This window comes from Patagioenas fasciata, chromosome 3, assembly GCF_037038585.1.
Source record: "Patagioenas fasciata isolate bPatFas1 chromosome 3, bPatFas1.hap1, whole genome shotgun sequence".
Taxonomy (NCBI): Eukaryota; Metazoa; Chordata; class Aves; order Columbiformes; family Columbidae; genus Patagioenas; species Patagioenas fasciata.
In genome coordinates this window covers 39372585-39385914 of record NC_092522.1, presented here as the reverse complement: position 1 = coordinate 39385914, position 13330 = coordinate 39372585, and the positions used below count along the sequence as shown (strand labels likewise).

Below are 13330 nucleotides of genomic sequence, written 5' to 3'. Positions count from 1 at the left end.
TTATCTTAAGTTCTTTAATTTGGCTTCATTTCCCATGTAAACAAACTCAAGGGAAAATGTGTGTCTGGAACAGAGGATGTAGATCAAGCAAAAGCTGTTCTTTCTCAGGAAATTGCACATGGCAACATAGCTATGTTCATAATTCTCTGAATGGCCATAGCAGCCTTAGTCCTTTCTCTATTGAATTAACAGATCTTCTAATTTGGTCAAGGAATCAAAAGTGCTTCCAGCAGTTCTGTACAATAAGACTTTTAAAAATTTATTTGTGGGGTTTTTTTTAAACTTGCTTTTTATCTCAGCCATAACTTACCAGATGTCATTTAATAGAATGCTGTGTACATAGCTGGGAAACTGTTGGTTCTGTGAACATTTGTGTTGCTTGTAAACCTCCTTGGGCTTCCACTTCAAACAAAGCATAGTAAAGAAAAAGGAATTACTATGATTTGAAAGTTACATTAATGTAGGCACCCCACTAAAATTAAATGTCTATATTTAGACAACTTAAGCAATCAGGGCAGAGGCCAATGTCCTCTCACATACGTGTGGCCCACACACAAGGTGTAAGCTCAGAACAAGGTCCCAGCTCTCCAGCGCAGATCTGCCTCTGCCATCAGCAGCTCGTACTACATGAACTTTTCCACCAATTAATATTTCTTTGTGGTTGAAAGTAACAATAACAGCACCGCTAAGTGCAAAAAATATGCCTCCTTTTAGACCAGCTCTGCTGTTCCTGCTCTTGTCCAAGTTCCCATCTTCCGCTCGCTTCTTTTGCGATGTGTCAGTCTTGTTCAGATGCTTGTGCTCCCTATCACAGCCACTGATCAAGGCCATGGGGAAGGAGGAATTCCACCTATTTCCGCCAGAACTGCAAAAACCTCAGAGGTGACATGGTCAATGCTGATTCAGGAGCGTGTTGGTGGGCTCCGGAGCTGACAGCTCCAGCAGACTGATGGGGCAGGGGCAGTCACTGGCCTGAGCCTATTGTTTCAAGCTTCTTGCAGCCTCAGGAAGACGTCACTGTATTCGTGACACTTGGTTCATGCTTGGAAAGCTTCCACAGCAAAGCAAGGCCTGAGGACTGCCCTAAAATATCCTCTCCACCAGACATCACTTTGCTAATAGGCCATTGTTGGATTTTTCACGTCTCCCTGATTACAGCCAGTGTGGGAATACAAAAGAGTAAGAGGTTGTACAGGAAATAGAAATAAGGTCATTTTTTCCTGTCAGCTCACTGAACTCATTGGCATTGTCCTGTGGATGAGTTGGACCGATAGCACAGGAACCAACTACAAAATTTGCTGCATGTTTGTTCTGCATTTCAGGGCTGCTCATCCATGGGTGGAAACCTAATTTTGAACTGGTACACTGATTCACAGTCAAAATAATGTGCACTGAAAGCACACCAAGTTGAATTTATGTGACAGTGCACTGCACATGGTATTCAATAAAATATCTGTTATTAAAACTATGCAAACTTTAAAGGTCAAGCTAAAACCTAATGCCATTAAGCAGAGTGAAACGGATATACCCATGGCCAGTCACAGTTCCGTCCCACAGCTTGGGTTGCACTGTGTGGCAGGGTAGGTGACCAGCCATCCCAGTGAGCTTTGTAATCTGAATTTGCACAGATCCTCTTACCTTGGAACTGGCTCAAGCCAGCTTTGCAGCAGAGCTGTGGCAGATGGATTCAAAGCGTCAGGTCAGAATTCATGACACAGCGCTTCAGCGAAGCTTTGCTGCTCTGTGTAATCACGACAGCGCTGCCAAATTTGAGTAGGAGGAAGGTCCAGAGCTAAGAAGGTGAGGAGAAAGCTCTTCAGTGAGAACAGATTAGAGCTGAAATGAAAACAACTACAGTCCACGTCTCTTATGGTGATTGTAGCAAAGCAAGCTGGGAAAAATCACATAAAGCCGAGCATTGACAGCCCTGCTCTTCCTAATGCTGCTGCTTTTCAAGAGGGGCTGGAGGGCTCAACTGCCTCATGATAGCAACTGCATTCACTTTGCATATATACAGCATTAGCAGGGAAAGAGCAAGCAGCAGGCTTTCTATGGACCCTTCTTCCACTGTTGTCCTGTTCTTTTATTCAACTTTCTTCCACTCTGTCTAATCTATTTTGCTTTGTCCAAGCCCCCATTTTAACTTGCAATTCTTTTTTACAATATAGAGGATTTTATCCCCCAGACTCTTCATGTTGTGTTTATTTTACTCTTTCCCTTGTATTCTGAATGTTCTCCAGCTCTTCCTTTTGGATGTTTCTTTAATGGCCATATTCACCCCCTGCACACTGTGCATGGATTCTTACAAATATGATGAGGAGCCACATGCAGTTTCAGCTCCCCGGAGGTGCTCACCCTCCCTGGTAGTGTTTTGAATGAGGTCAGGATAAATAAACACAGGAGTCCCCGATCTTTTTTGTTTCATGCTAGGGCTAGAAAAACTGCCCCTTTCTCTCTCTGCCTCTCAGAGTGAAAATACGTGTTTTTATAAAGCCATGGCTGTGGATATAGTGCTTCTGGATGCATAGATAACAAATTGCTGGGGAGTTTTCCTCCTTCCAGGCAGTTCTGCTCATGTTGCAAGTGTGGGACCGCACACACTGCCTCCTGGAAGTTTAGTATTTGGTTGTTATGTACATCAACAAGGACAGCTTCTGGGAGGAGGCAAAGATGGAATTCAGTGGATTCTCTGCCTCTTTTGGTTGGCAACCTTTTTTTTTGATGGAAAAATGAAGCAAACAAATCTGATTGCTATGGGCGCATGTGCTGGAGACCAGTATGGGAACCAAGAACCTAACGTCTATCACCAGTGGTGTGTTTGAATGGCATGGGTCATTCATGTATCTGGATAATGGATGTACACTAGAAACTCACTCACAGATAACATGAAGTGAGCATAGAAGCAGAATGTGCTCTGCTGTTTTCAGTAAGCTTGGTATAATGGCAACTTTTTACCTGTTCCTGAAAGGAAATGTCATCTGTGCGCCTCCTCTGGTAGTCCCACTTGTAAGCAGTACAAATAACAGGGAAGCCACACAGGTCTTATCACAATTAGAGGGGGAGGTCTGCCTGACAGGAAGGGTGTTAAGAGCAGTTGTATCCTGTTTGTGCTTTTGTAGCCATTGGTACTTCCTCATTGTGACCTTGTTTTCCTTCCAGCTTTCTTTTCTGATTTCTTGACGTTCTTTTGTCTTTCTTTGCAGCTCTGGGGTATAATCAAACAAGGCTACAAATGCAAAGGTAAATAAATATCGCATAGATTTTTCAAGTTACAGGTGGTGGTTTTTAACACAAGTAGGTCAACTGCATTTTTTATTAGAATGATATCTGTTCACCCAAATTTTTTCTACACTTGGTACTGTCTCTGAACAGTAACTGCTGGTATGCTATGAAGTCTCACTACAATAGGGGATATAACACCCAGCAGGAAAACACAGGTTAATGTGAGCTCTAAAGGTCCAAAGCAGCCACTGACTCCATGAGGTGTCATTTTATACCAGCAAAGACCTTGCATCTTGGAAAACCAAGTGTCCTCATCCTAACACCAAGACTTCCAGAAATGTAGCTCCTGAGACTTGGGGTCAGGAAAGGGTCTGCTGGCAACACTCTCTGTCATGTACATCCGCATGCCTGTGATGAAGACTGGCTGGCCTTGCAAGGCAATAGCGGCTGAGCTAGAAATAGAGAAATATTTAATTCCTAGACTGCCCAGCAGATCTCATTGCAAGATCTTCTGCAGACATTCAACTTTAAAAAAAAAAAAATCCTAGAGTTCTTACAACCCTCTCTGTTGCTTTCATAAAATATTTACTGGCTTATGCAGCATTTCCACCATATTGAGCAGTTTAGCCCAAGAATAACATTGTAGTGGTCCTCATTGTCTTTAAAGTCATGGACCTATTCATTTCTCAAGCATCCCAGCTCTGGCTGAAGGACACTGTTGCTTTTCACAGTTGTAGTTGCATCCCAGTTATTCACAGGGGAACAGCCACACTGGGACTTCATAGTTATATTTATATGCACTCTTTTCCCCTAGTCTTATATTGGCTCCTAGAAGAAGGGCAAAGAATTGGCAGGATTGTTTCTTAGGTTCCACCGTACTCCTGTCTCCCTCTTTAGCCATGGACATTTCCTCAGAAAGGGGTGAAGAAAATGTCCATGGCTAAACCAATGTATGTAATTCAGCTGTTCCTGATTACTGTCATCTGAGCAGCTACAAATGGGGTAGTTGCACTCTATATTTTTACTGGTAGGATGAGGGAAGGAAGATAGGGTTTTGTCACAGCAGCCCAGTAAACTCGAGATCTGAAAGCTGAGCTCTGTCCCGCACCATTGCCTGTAACAGTGGGCCAGTGAAGAGAGAGCAAAAGTGGTTTTGTAGAGTCAAAATTGTAGGCAATGGAGCATGAGAGTTAAGAGAGCAGAGTTGTTTGCTCAGATCTTAAAGTGATCAACAAGCGTAGTTAGTGCCTACCCTTGTTGCAGCAGCCGCCAGCTGCTCCATGGGCCAGCATCACTGGCGTGCTGCAGCTGTTACGGGGGATTTCTGCCTCTGAGCATAGAGCTGTCGTCTTCTGTTTTGACTGTGCTAGCAGGGGGAGGTAGGGAGTTCATCTGCTCAGGGCTGCTGCTTACCCCAACACTGTGGATAGTGAGATAAAGCAAGACTGTGTGGTCTACAAGTGATGGAAGAGGTTCTCCATGGCAAAAGACATCTTTATTGGATTAGCGGGGAGGGAAGGGTTGTTACCTTTAGGGCAGACAAAAACCACAGCTGGGCAAGTACTTCTGTATTCGTCATTTGAAGAAGGTGATGGGAAAAACCAGAACTCTCATCCATCATGCGAGAGCTGCTACCCTGCCTCATTTAGCAGAGAGTTACAAACACAACGCTTTGGCAATGGCTCACCTAGAACAAAATGTTAGGTCATGGAGCAACAACAAAGAAACAAGGGAGATGGACATTTTCAAACAAGAGCAAGGGAGGGACATACAGGAGAGAAAGCCTGTGTTCGGGGCACACATCCTCCAGCCTTCGGCCCTTTCTTGCAGATAAGATCTGTAGTACAGTCACAGTCACACTTCAGATAAATGTACCTAGTGACGAGCGTATTGGCAGTGATATAACGCCCAGCAGAGGTGAGGTGTGCGGGCACTCATCCAATTTTGTCCAGGTGGATGATAACATGTTCACAGAGCTTACTCTGTGCTGATGTTGCTTGCTGAGCTGCTTGGACAAGTTTTAACCTACAGCGGCCTACATTGACCTCCAGCTGTCCTTCCAGAGGCTCAGAGTATGGAAGTCCCAGTGTGTTCTAATCAGTGTGTTTATTATAGAAAATAAATTTTTGGAGACCTATGCAGTGGAGCAGAAACTTTATGAATGGCATCCACAGGATCATACCAGTAATTCTAGGTTTTCTCCTTGAGATTAATTTGTGATGAAAATACCATCCCTCTCTTCCCTTCTGCTGCTGGAGTTCTATTAATGGCTGCCAGAGAAATGATCCATTTTTTGTAACACTCTTCACACCAAATGATCAATTTCTGTAACTCCCTTCACACCTTCTGTCGAAGTATTTGTTCCTTCGAAGTCCCTCCTGGTGTCTGTCTGCTAATAGCCCTGAGGGATTACCACATAGTTGTGGGTTTACATTTGGTGACCTGACAATTCCTTTCTTCACAGATTGCGGTGCCAACTGCCATAAGCAATGCAGAGACCTGCTTGTGCTGGCATGCAGGAAATTTTCCAGAGGAACCTCAGTAGGCAGCAGCCATGGCTCTCTGCCTAGCAGTCCATCTCTGCCTCCAGGTGAGAACACGTTTGTTCTATGCTGGGAGACATAGGACACAATTCTAGCTCTGCCTTATCCCCTGAGCATGTAGATGGAGGGAGAAGGAAATGTGTGCATGCAAAGCCAGAATCCATTTCCAAGTGGCATATGAATACTGCTAATTATACCATTGCTTCATATAGGGGGTTACCTGGAATAAAGAACAACCTCTCAACCTCTTTCAGAGCTTTCCAACGCTAAAAGTGATACTGCTGCCTTCTCTTCCACGCAGCCTAGTGCTGCCTGCATAAAGCACCTCTGCAAGCCATTGTGCAATTATATGTAATGGTATATAAGGACCTGGTCCTGAAAGTGATTTGACTACTAGAAGACATGCATAAACATTCCAGAATAGTCAACTTTTGTTCTGAACCATTAAGTCCTCTCCCCATCCCAGGCTTCAGGTATCTTTATGTAAAGATCTTGAAGTAAAATATTTAAAATAAACAATTCCACCTTCTCTTTCAGTCCAAGATGAAGTATTTGAATTTCCCAGTGTTGCTGCAGAACACCAGGACATCGATGGCAGAGCTATCACCCTTGTCACTGGCTCTTCGCGGAAAATTTCAGTGCGGCTGCAGAGGGCCACCACCAGCCAAGCAACGCAGACAGAACCGCTCTGGCAGGAGCCAGGCTGGAATGATTCAGGTTCCCATACTTTCCCCAAAATGAAGTCCAAGTTCCATGGCAAAGCCGGGAAGAACAAAGGCTTTGCAAAATGGGAGAATGAAAAGCCCAATGTGCAGGCTGATATAGAGCTAGAAGCTGAGGCCCCACAACATGTACAGGATCACAACGGAATAGAAACCCTCCCAGAAACACAAGAATCTGAGGTGAGTTGCAGAAAAAGTCAAGACAGTTTAAAATCTGCTAGAGTTTGCGTCTCATAAGGTTATTTTATGAATTTCAGGATGTGCTTTCATTCAAATTTGCCTTTGTTTCTTGCACAAGAGTCGCTTTCAGCAGAATGCCAAACCATCCATAGATATGTATTTTCTGTACCACAGTGTGCATTTACTGTAACTGGGGGTTTGGCTCTTGGTGTTGGTATGTTCTTTTAGAAGTTGGACATTTTGCTTTTTTGAAAATCAATCAATCATCAAAATAACCCCTTAGATATCTGACCAAATTCTGTGCTGTTGTACCAGTGCCATGCACAGTTTGGGGCTCTATATTAGATGTACAAGAACCAGTGTTCTGATAAACATACAAGTGCAGAGTAGTGGTCTGATTTCTGTTGCTGTCACCCATGAAGTTTATACTTCCAAAGCCTCATGCTTTTATTGGCTGTCATTGCCAGCATGTTAAGAGCCTGTTTTCTTTTGCTTACAGGACAGCTGATTGCTCACCCTGAAGCACAGAAAAATGAAGATGACAACTGTAACACAGCACACCTTGATGGACTGTCACAGATCACATTGGGTCATGAGAAGTTTTCCTGTACCTTGTACTTCTAAATTTGACTGTTATCCTGTTTTCTTAGCAGAAAGGTGTTATAAAGTACTATTTATTTTCTCACGAGTAAGCCATTTGGATGAACACTGCACGGACACAGCAGAACAGATATCTGCGCTCAGTGTTTTCTCTCATGTGACTTTTGTGGAAACTTCCTCTGCATGCCAGTGAGGATATATTTGGCCTCCTTTAAATCTACTGCATCATTTCAGTATGTCTGCCAGCAACAACAATGGTGAGGACAGAAGCCAAGCATCGATGTTTGCTCGATAACACTCGCTTTCCAGAGGCTCGTAATGATCTTTTAAGGAAAGAAGGGTGTATGTTGATTAAATCTCGAACAAAAGCCTTTCACAAAGTCCTCTATGCTGATATTCTTTGTACACCTGTGGTTTTGAATTTTGGCCATGTTTACATTGCTACAGTGAGTGTATTGGTGCTCAGCCCAGTGACACTGTTTCCCAGACTGAGGGTTCTTCAAATAGGCAGCACATGGCTGAGACTGAAGGAACTCCAAGACACTATGCATATGTCTGGTTACACCACAGTGGAGAAAGGTCCTCTCTGCCAGCACTGATTATGGTAAAATTAGCATGTAATAAACACCTTAGTTTAAAGTGTGTGTATGTATATATGTGTACGTGGTGTATTTTTCCCTGTATATGTTAAGACAAAATGCACTGAAGAGCAACCTCCAAATTAGCAGTTTGCTAATGTAGGGTTTAACACCTGAATTTGTAATGGCTTGAGAAGCAGGCTTGAACCGGCATTTCTCAGAGGCATTAAGTTACTTAAGGAGCACAGCTCTCATCTGGAAAAAGAAAAAGAAAGCAGCACATGCTCAAACCTGAAACGTGTGTCCCAAAGTGGCATCTCCCCACAAAAATAGGTGTATGTGAGGAACACATGCCCTGAATTAAAGCAACTTGATTATAAGATTTCCTACAAAATTCAAGATATTGCAGCCTTCACCAATTTATAAGCCCTCAAGATCAGAGAGGACTTTCACAGACTTCCCTAACCAAAACTGACAGCAGCACTCCACTGTGGGAAGTTGACTGTAAACTGTGCTGCAACTACATGATGCCTGCGCGAGTTTGCATCTTGAATCCTGCAGGTTTTCTTTGTTTTCCAACACGACTAATAACGATGGTAAATCTAGGGAAGGAAAAATAAAAGAACAGGCGCTTGCTTTTTTAAACTCTGAGAAATAATCACTGCAGGGAGCACTGATTCCTAAGCTAGGATGAGGGCCAGGAGCATCCTCCACTCCTTGCTGTGGGCACAGAACAGGCATTAACAAAAATACGGTCCTTATTTCCTGTGGTGGGTCAGGTGACAGGTCACAACAGGCTGACCGCACAGCTACCGTTACAGCACACAGCTTGCACACAATGATGTGGTAGAGCATTTGAATAGAGAAATTTGGTTATGATCCAGGCTGTTGACGAATCCGTTGAGATAAGCCTTCTAGCACTTCATAAATAAAACGTTCGTGTGCACCTTCATTCTTAACATCATAAAGGAGTTTTCAGCTGCATTTTCTCTGTAGACCTCAGCCTATTATTTCTTGCAGGTACTTAAAAGCTGCAACTCTGGCTCTGAAAGGTGTCTGTTTCTGTCAGGCCCACAAACCATGCCCATCTTCATTTCATTGCTGGATAAGAATGGTTCTTGTACATGATCTTTTACCTTCTCACTTATGTACTTCCCAATATACTTCCAAGGTTCTTGCCTAAACTGTTTAAAAGGGTAGGTGCTCTATATTCTTTAGAGAAAGGCCTTTTCAAGAGTGTTTAAAAAAAACAAAAATAACCTCCACACACAAACAAACACCACCACCACACAGTGGAAATAAATAAGAAAGACTACGTCAAATCTCATTTACAACCTCATCTGCAAATGCCAAAGAATACAAACAACAAGAGTAGGTGAAAAATCCACATGCCTGTAGGAGATTATTTGGCTGTTTGAGCCAAACCCAGCAGGACTTTATGTGCTTGTGTAAAACCTCTACAAAGCCTTGTGTTGCAAATAAAGGAGCTTCAGCCTTGCTATCAACTTTACAGAGTAGCCCTGAGTGGTATGCAAGAAGTCAAGGGGATATGCAAAACCAGGTTTGGATTGCAGCTCTCTCTTCTGTTCTAGTTCTCCTCAGAATCTTGCCCTCCTCATCTTACCGAGCTTTTCGGCTTTAAGAGAGTAATCCCATCTCTACAAAGAAATGCTTTCCTAGACACAAGCCATCTTCTCAGAGGAGTCTTCCTCAGACAGGTGAAGTCTGACGGAGGGGAAGTGGGGGAGACAGGGGAGAGTAACATGCTTGCTGAGCATGGATTTTCCCCAGCTGAGAAAAGTAAGCCTTTTGCCTTTTAATATAGAAGAAGATAAAACTGAGCTGCAGACCAAGTTTAGGGGGCAACTGCTGCTTAAAATGTTACATTTTCCAAAAGGGAGGAGACTGGCTTCTTTCACCTTTGTGGATGATTGCTCAGGGACTCCTCTGTGGGAGCCAAAGGGACAGTGAGCCCTAAACACAGCCCCCAAGGCCTTCCTAATAGGAAGCCTTTGGCTGAGACAGCCTGAGCTCCTTGCAGGAGGCTCCTTGCAGCCTGGGACACGAGTTCCAGAAGCTTTGGGTGTCTGTATGGGAAATAGCTGCACGTGAAGGATCCTGGACACAGGGGAGAGAAAAAACAAAACAAAACACACACAAAACCCAAACCACACAACAAAAAATGGAGAACAAATAACAGACAGATGCGGAGTAAGCGTGGGAAGGAGCATGCTAAGAGAGTTCTCCCTCTCTACGTGACACCAAGAATGGAAGGGGATCCCAGTGGAAACCAAGCGGGGAGGGGAGGGGAGGGGAGGGGAGGGGAGGGGAGGGGAGGGGAGGGGAGGGGAGGGGAGGGGAGGGGAGGGGAGGGGAGGGGAGGGGAGGGGAGGGGAGGGGAGGGGAGGGGAGGGGAGGGGAGGGGAGGGGAGGGGAGGGGAGGGGAGGGGAGGGAGGGAGGGAGGGAGGGAGGGAGGGAGGGAGGGAGGGAGGGAGGGAGGGAGGGAGGAAAGGAAGGAAAGGAAGGAAAGGAAGGAAAGGAAAGGAAGGAAAGGAAGGAAAGGAAGGAAAGGAAGGAAGGAAGGAAGGAAGGAAGGAAGGAAGGAAGGAAGGAAGGAAGGAAGGAAGGAAGGAAGGAAGGAAGGAAGGAAGGAAGGAAGGAAGGAAGGAAGGAAGGAAGGAGATCTGAATGCAGATTTCATAGAGACACAAGAGGCAGGAGAAACAAGGGCTTGTTGTTTCATGATCATTGTAGCCAAAAAAATCTAACCAAAGTTTGCTTAATTCAGCATCAGCCTGCTAACTGATGGGACTCTGTACAGCACAAAATATAGATCCAAGTACTTCTCAAGAGTCTTGACTACAGGTTTGGCTCACCCAGGGACACTGGAGAAATAGATGTAACTTTGGAACAAGTTTTCGAGTTACCAGCACTGATGTGAACTGGATTTTCAAAACAAGCACTGCAGCCAGCAGGCTAAACTTATTGGAAAATCCATGTGCTGAACTCTACAGTGCTGTTTACGGCTGCTGACAATCTGGTTCTAGGAGACAGAAAAGCCATCAGCAAAAGGCTGCTGCTGGGGCAGTATGAAAGTTAGCCAAAAAGTCTGCTTTTTCCATGAGTTAAGCCAATGCCGGAAAGTTTAAAGAGTCCTTATCACCTTCATCTCTGCTTTATGTGTGAAAAACGAGTTATGACCTTCCACCTGCCCACAGCACAGGCAGACTCCCTCTTTCTTCAGTTGTACAATAGTGTTTTCCTACTTTTTGTACTTGTTTTTCTCTCCTCTGTTGTGGGAAAGACCCACGTGGACAAGAGGGGAAATTACTGTACAATAAAGGGGAAACAATGACACTGACAGCACTCAGATCTGTAAAAAGCACAAAGTAAACACAACAGAAAAATATTTTTTCCCTTCTAGCCTTGTTTGTTAAGCCATTAGACGTGCAACTTATTTTCAGCCAAAGAGAGGAGAAGGCAATGTTTACAACTGGTAATAGCACCTGCTTTTTCAGTTTGTGTCCCTTTGAAAAGGCGTAACCTGAAACAAAAAAGCATAGGAGTATTTTGAGAGCCTACACAGGGGAAACAGAAGTTCACATCCATCTCAGTGTACTGCTCTCCGATCACAACAACGCTGGTGTGATTCCTGCCTCAGGGTAGGCTAGGAGGCTGACAAAGCAAGCTTGCAGTTTAGTGTGAGCCAGCTTGTTTGAGACTGTTAATCACACTCAACACCTTAAAAATGTGTACGTATTTCTGTAGCATCCCTGTTGTCTGAGGAAAATCAGAAGTTCAGAGAGGAAGCAGGATCACAAGCCTGGCAGTCTTTAGCAGAAGCAGCACCAAGACTCTCTACTGCAGTTCTAACTATGGCAGAACTAAGAATAGATCATGTGGGATGAGCAGACAGTTGAGGGCTTTTGTATGCGGACCTTCATTAACCTAACAGGGAGCTGAATTGACTCCTGGTACTCTAAGAACTCACACAAGACCCAAACCGCTCATCAGATCTTAGCGAGACTCCTCTTACTCCCCATTCAACTCTTCCCACTTCAGCACAGTTTAATTTTCATTTCCCAGGTGCATAACTCATCACAAGGAATAAATACTCTTAGGCCACAGGACTTTTCAATCTCCAGCTGCTTCTCATAAATATCTACTGATGTGAATCTTGCTTCCCTTCTTCCCAGTTCTATCTTAGGTATTTGACTGGTAAGTGTCTGGTTTCTAATTATGCCAGAGATTGGTTGAGGCACTCACCACTTCCATTAACTCAGGTGCAAATAGCAGTTTAATGGAAACACATAGTCAAAGGCACATTAAAGCAGGTTACCCACATGCTCTGGCTGAGAAGTCTGACCGGTAGCTAGAGGAGCCTGTCTGGGGGCCACCAGCTGTAATAGCACATCACCATGGAGCACACACTTTGGGGATTTGACCAGAGAAGCAGAGGAATCTCATCAAGTGAGCTGGAGATTGTCATCTTTAGGATTCCTGTTGGCTGGCAAACTACTTAGGGGACAGCTATAAGCAAAAAGGTTTCCTGGGCTGAGTGATGCTTGGTGAAAGCTCCGCTTGATGCACTTTCCCTTGTGCTGCTTTTTCACATACAGTAAGGAATAAACTTTTATCCATTCCTGCAAGGAAAACCCACCTGTGACCACAGTGCACATAGATCATGGTATTCTAAGTTACGTACTAATGTGCCTCATGTGAGAAGCAAGTGTATGTACCGCTCTCCACAGTTACTTCACTACACAATGACAACACTTGAGAGAGGGTGATCCTAATAGATGGCATGGAAGGGCGATGCAAGTGAAGCCTTTAGGAAACAGAAGTTGTTAAAGAAAGGCAGATGGGAAAACAAAACAAGAAGCCTAAAGCTCGTGGAAGAAGAATGGCAAGAACAACCATGGTTAAAAGGAAGAACAATTTGTTCCCCTCTATAAATGCTTGCTTACTTAATTGCTTTTTTGATCTGCTGGTGTTCTGCTTTCGATCGTGATACACAATGAAATCACGCACATATATCCAACCCACCACAAGCCTAATAATCTCCACAACCTATCTCTCTTTTTCCACTTTCCAATTAAGAGATTCTTTCCAATGCAGCAGGAATCATGTTTGGAAAACAGTAAATATTGGAGCATCATACAGACTATAACAAAGCCGTGGTTGTTTGCTTTCATTAATCAAAGCTTGTTTTCTCTGGAGAACAAAGAAGTCACAGCACACTAGGAGGAAACAATACAGTAAAGAAAAACAACAGCTGGCAGAAGCAAAGTGTTTTCTTTCCTGTTGGAAGAGTAAACGTCCTGTTTTGCCTGCTTCTGATTTTTTTTTTAACTTTGCCCCTCAAACAGCAATGAAGTGGGACTCAAGTTACCCTAGGTCCTGGAAAAGGGAGAACAAAAAACATTTTGAGGAGAAAGAGCTAGCTGGAATAAGGGAAAAGGGAAACTCAGTGCTCCTATCCAA

The 13330-nt window shown here is 44.1% G+C and overlaps 1 protein-coding gene across 1 annotated transcript in view; it reads left to right on the top strand.

The window, feature by feature from the left end:
- Positions 1-7906, top strand: part of RASGRP3 (RAS guanyl releasing protein 3) — a 60479-nt gene extending 52573 nt beyond the window's left edge. Inside the window, exons 14-17 of the mRNA XM_065835824.2 lie at positions 3204-3240; positions 5687-5812; positions 6303-6667; positions 7167-7906. Of these exons, the coding sequence (XP_065691896.1) occupies positions 3204-3240; positions 5687-5812; positions 6303-6667; positions 7167-7175 (537 nt within the window). The 3' untranslated portion in view covers positions 7176-7906. The remainder of the gene's footprint in view (positions 1-3203; positions 3241-5686; positions 5813-6302; positions 6668-7166) is intronic.
- The last annotated feature ends 5424 nt before the right edge of the window (positions 7907-13330 follow it).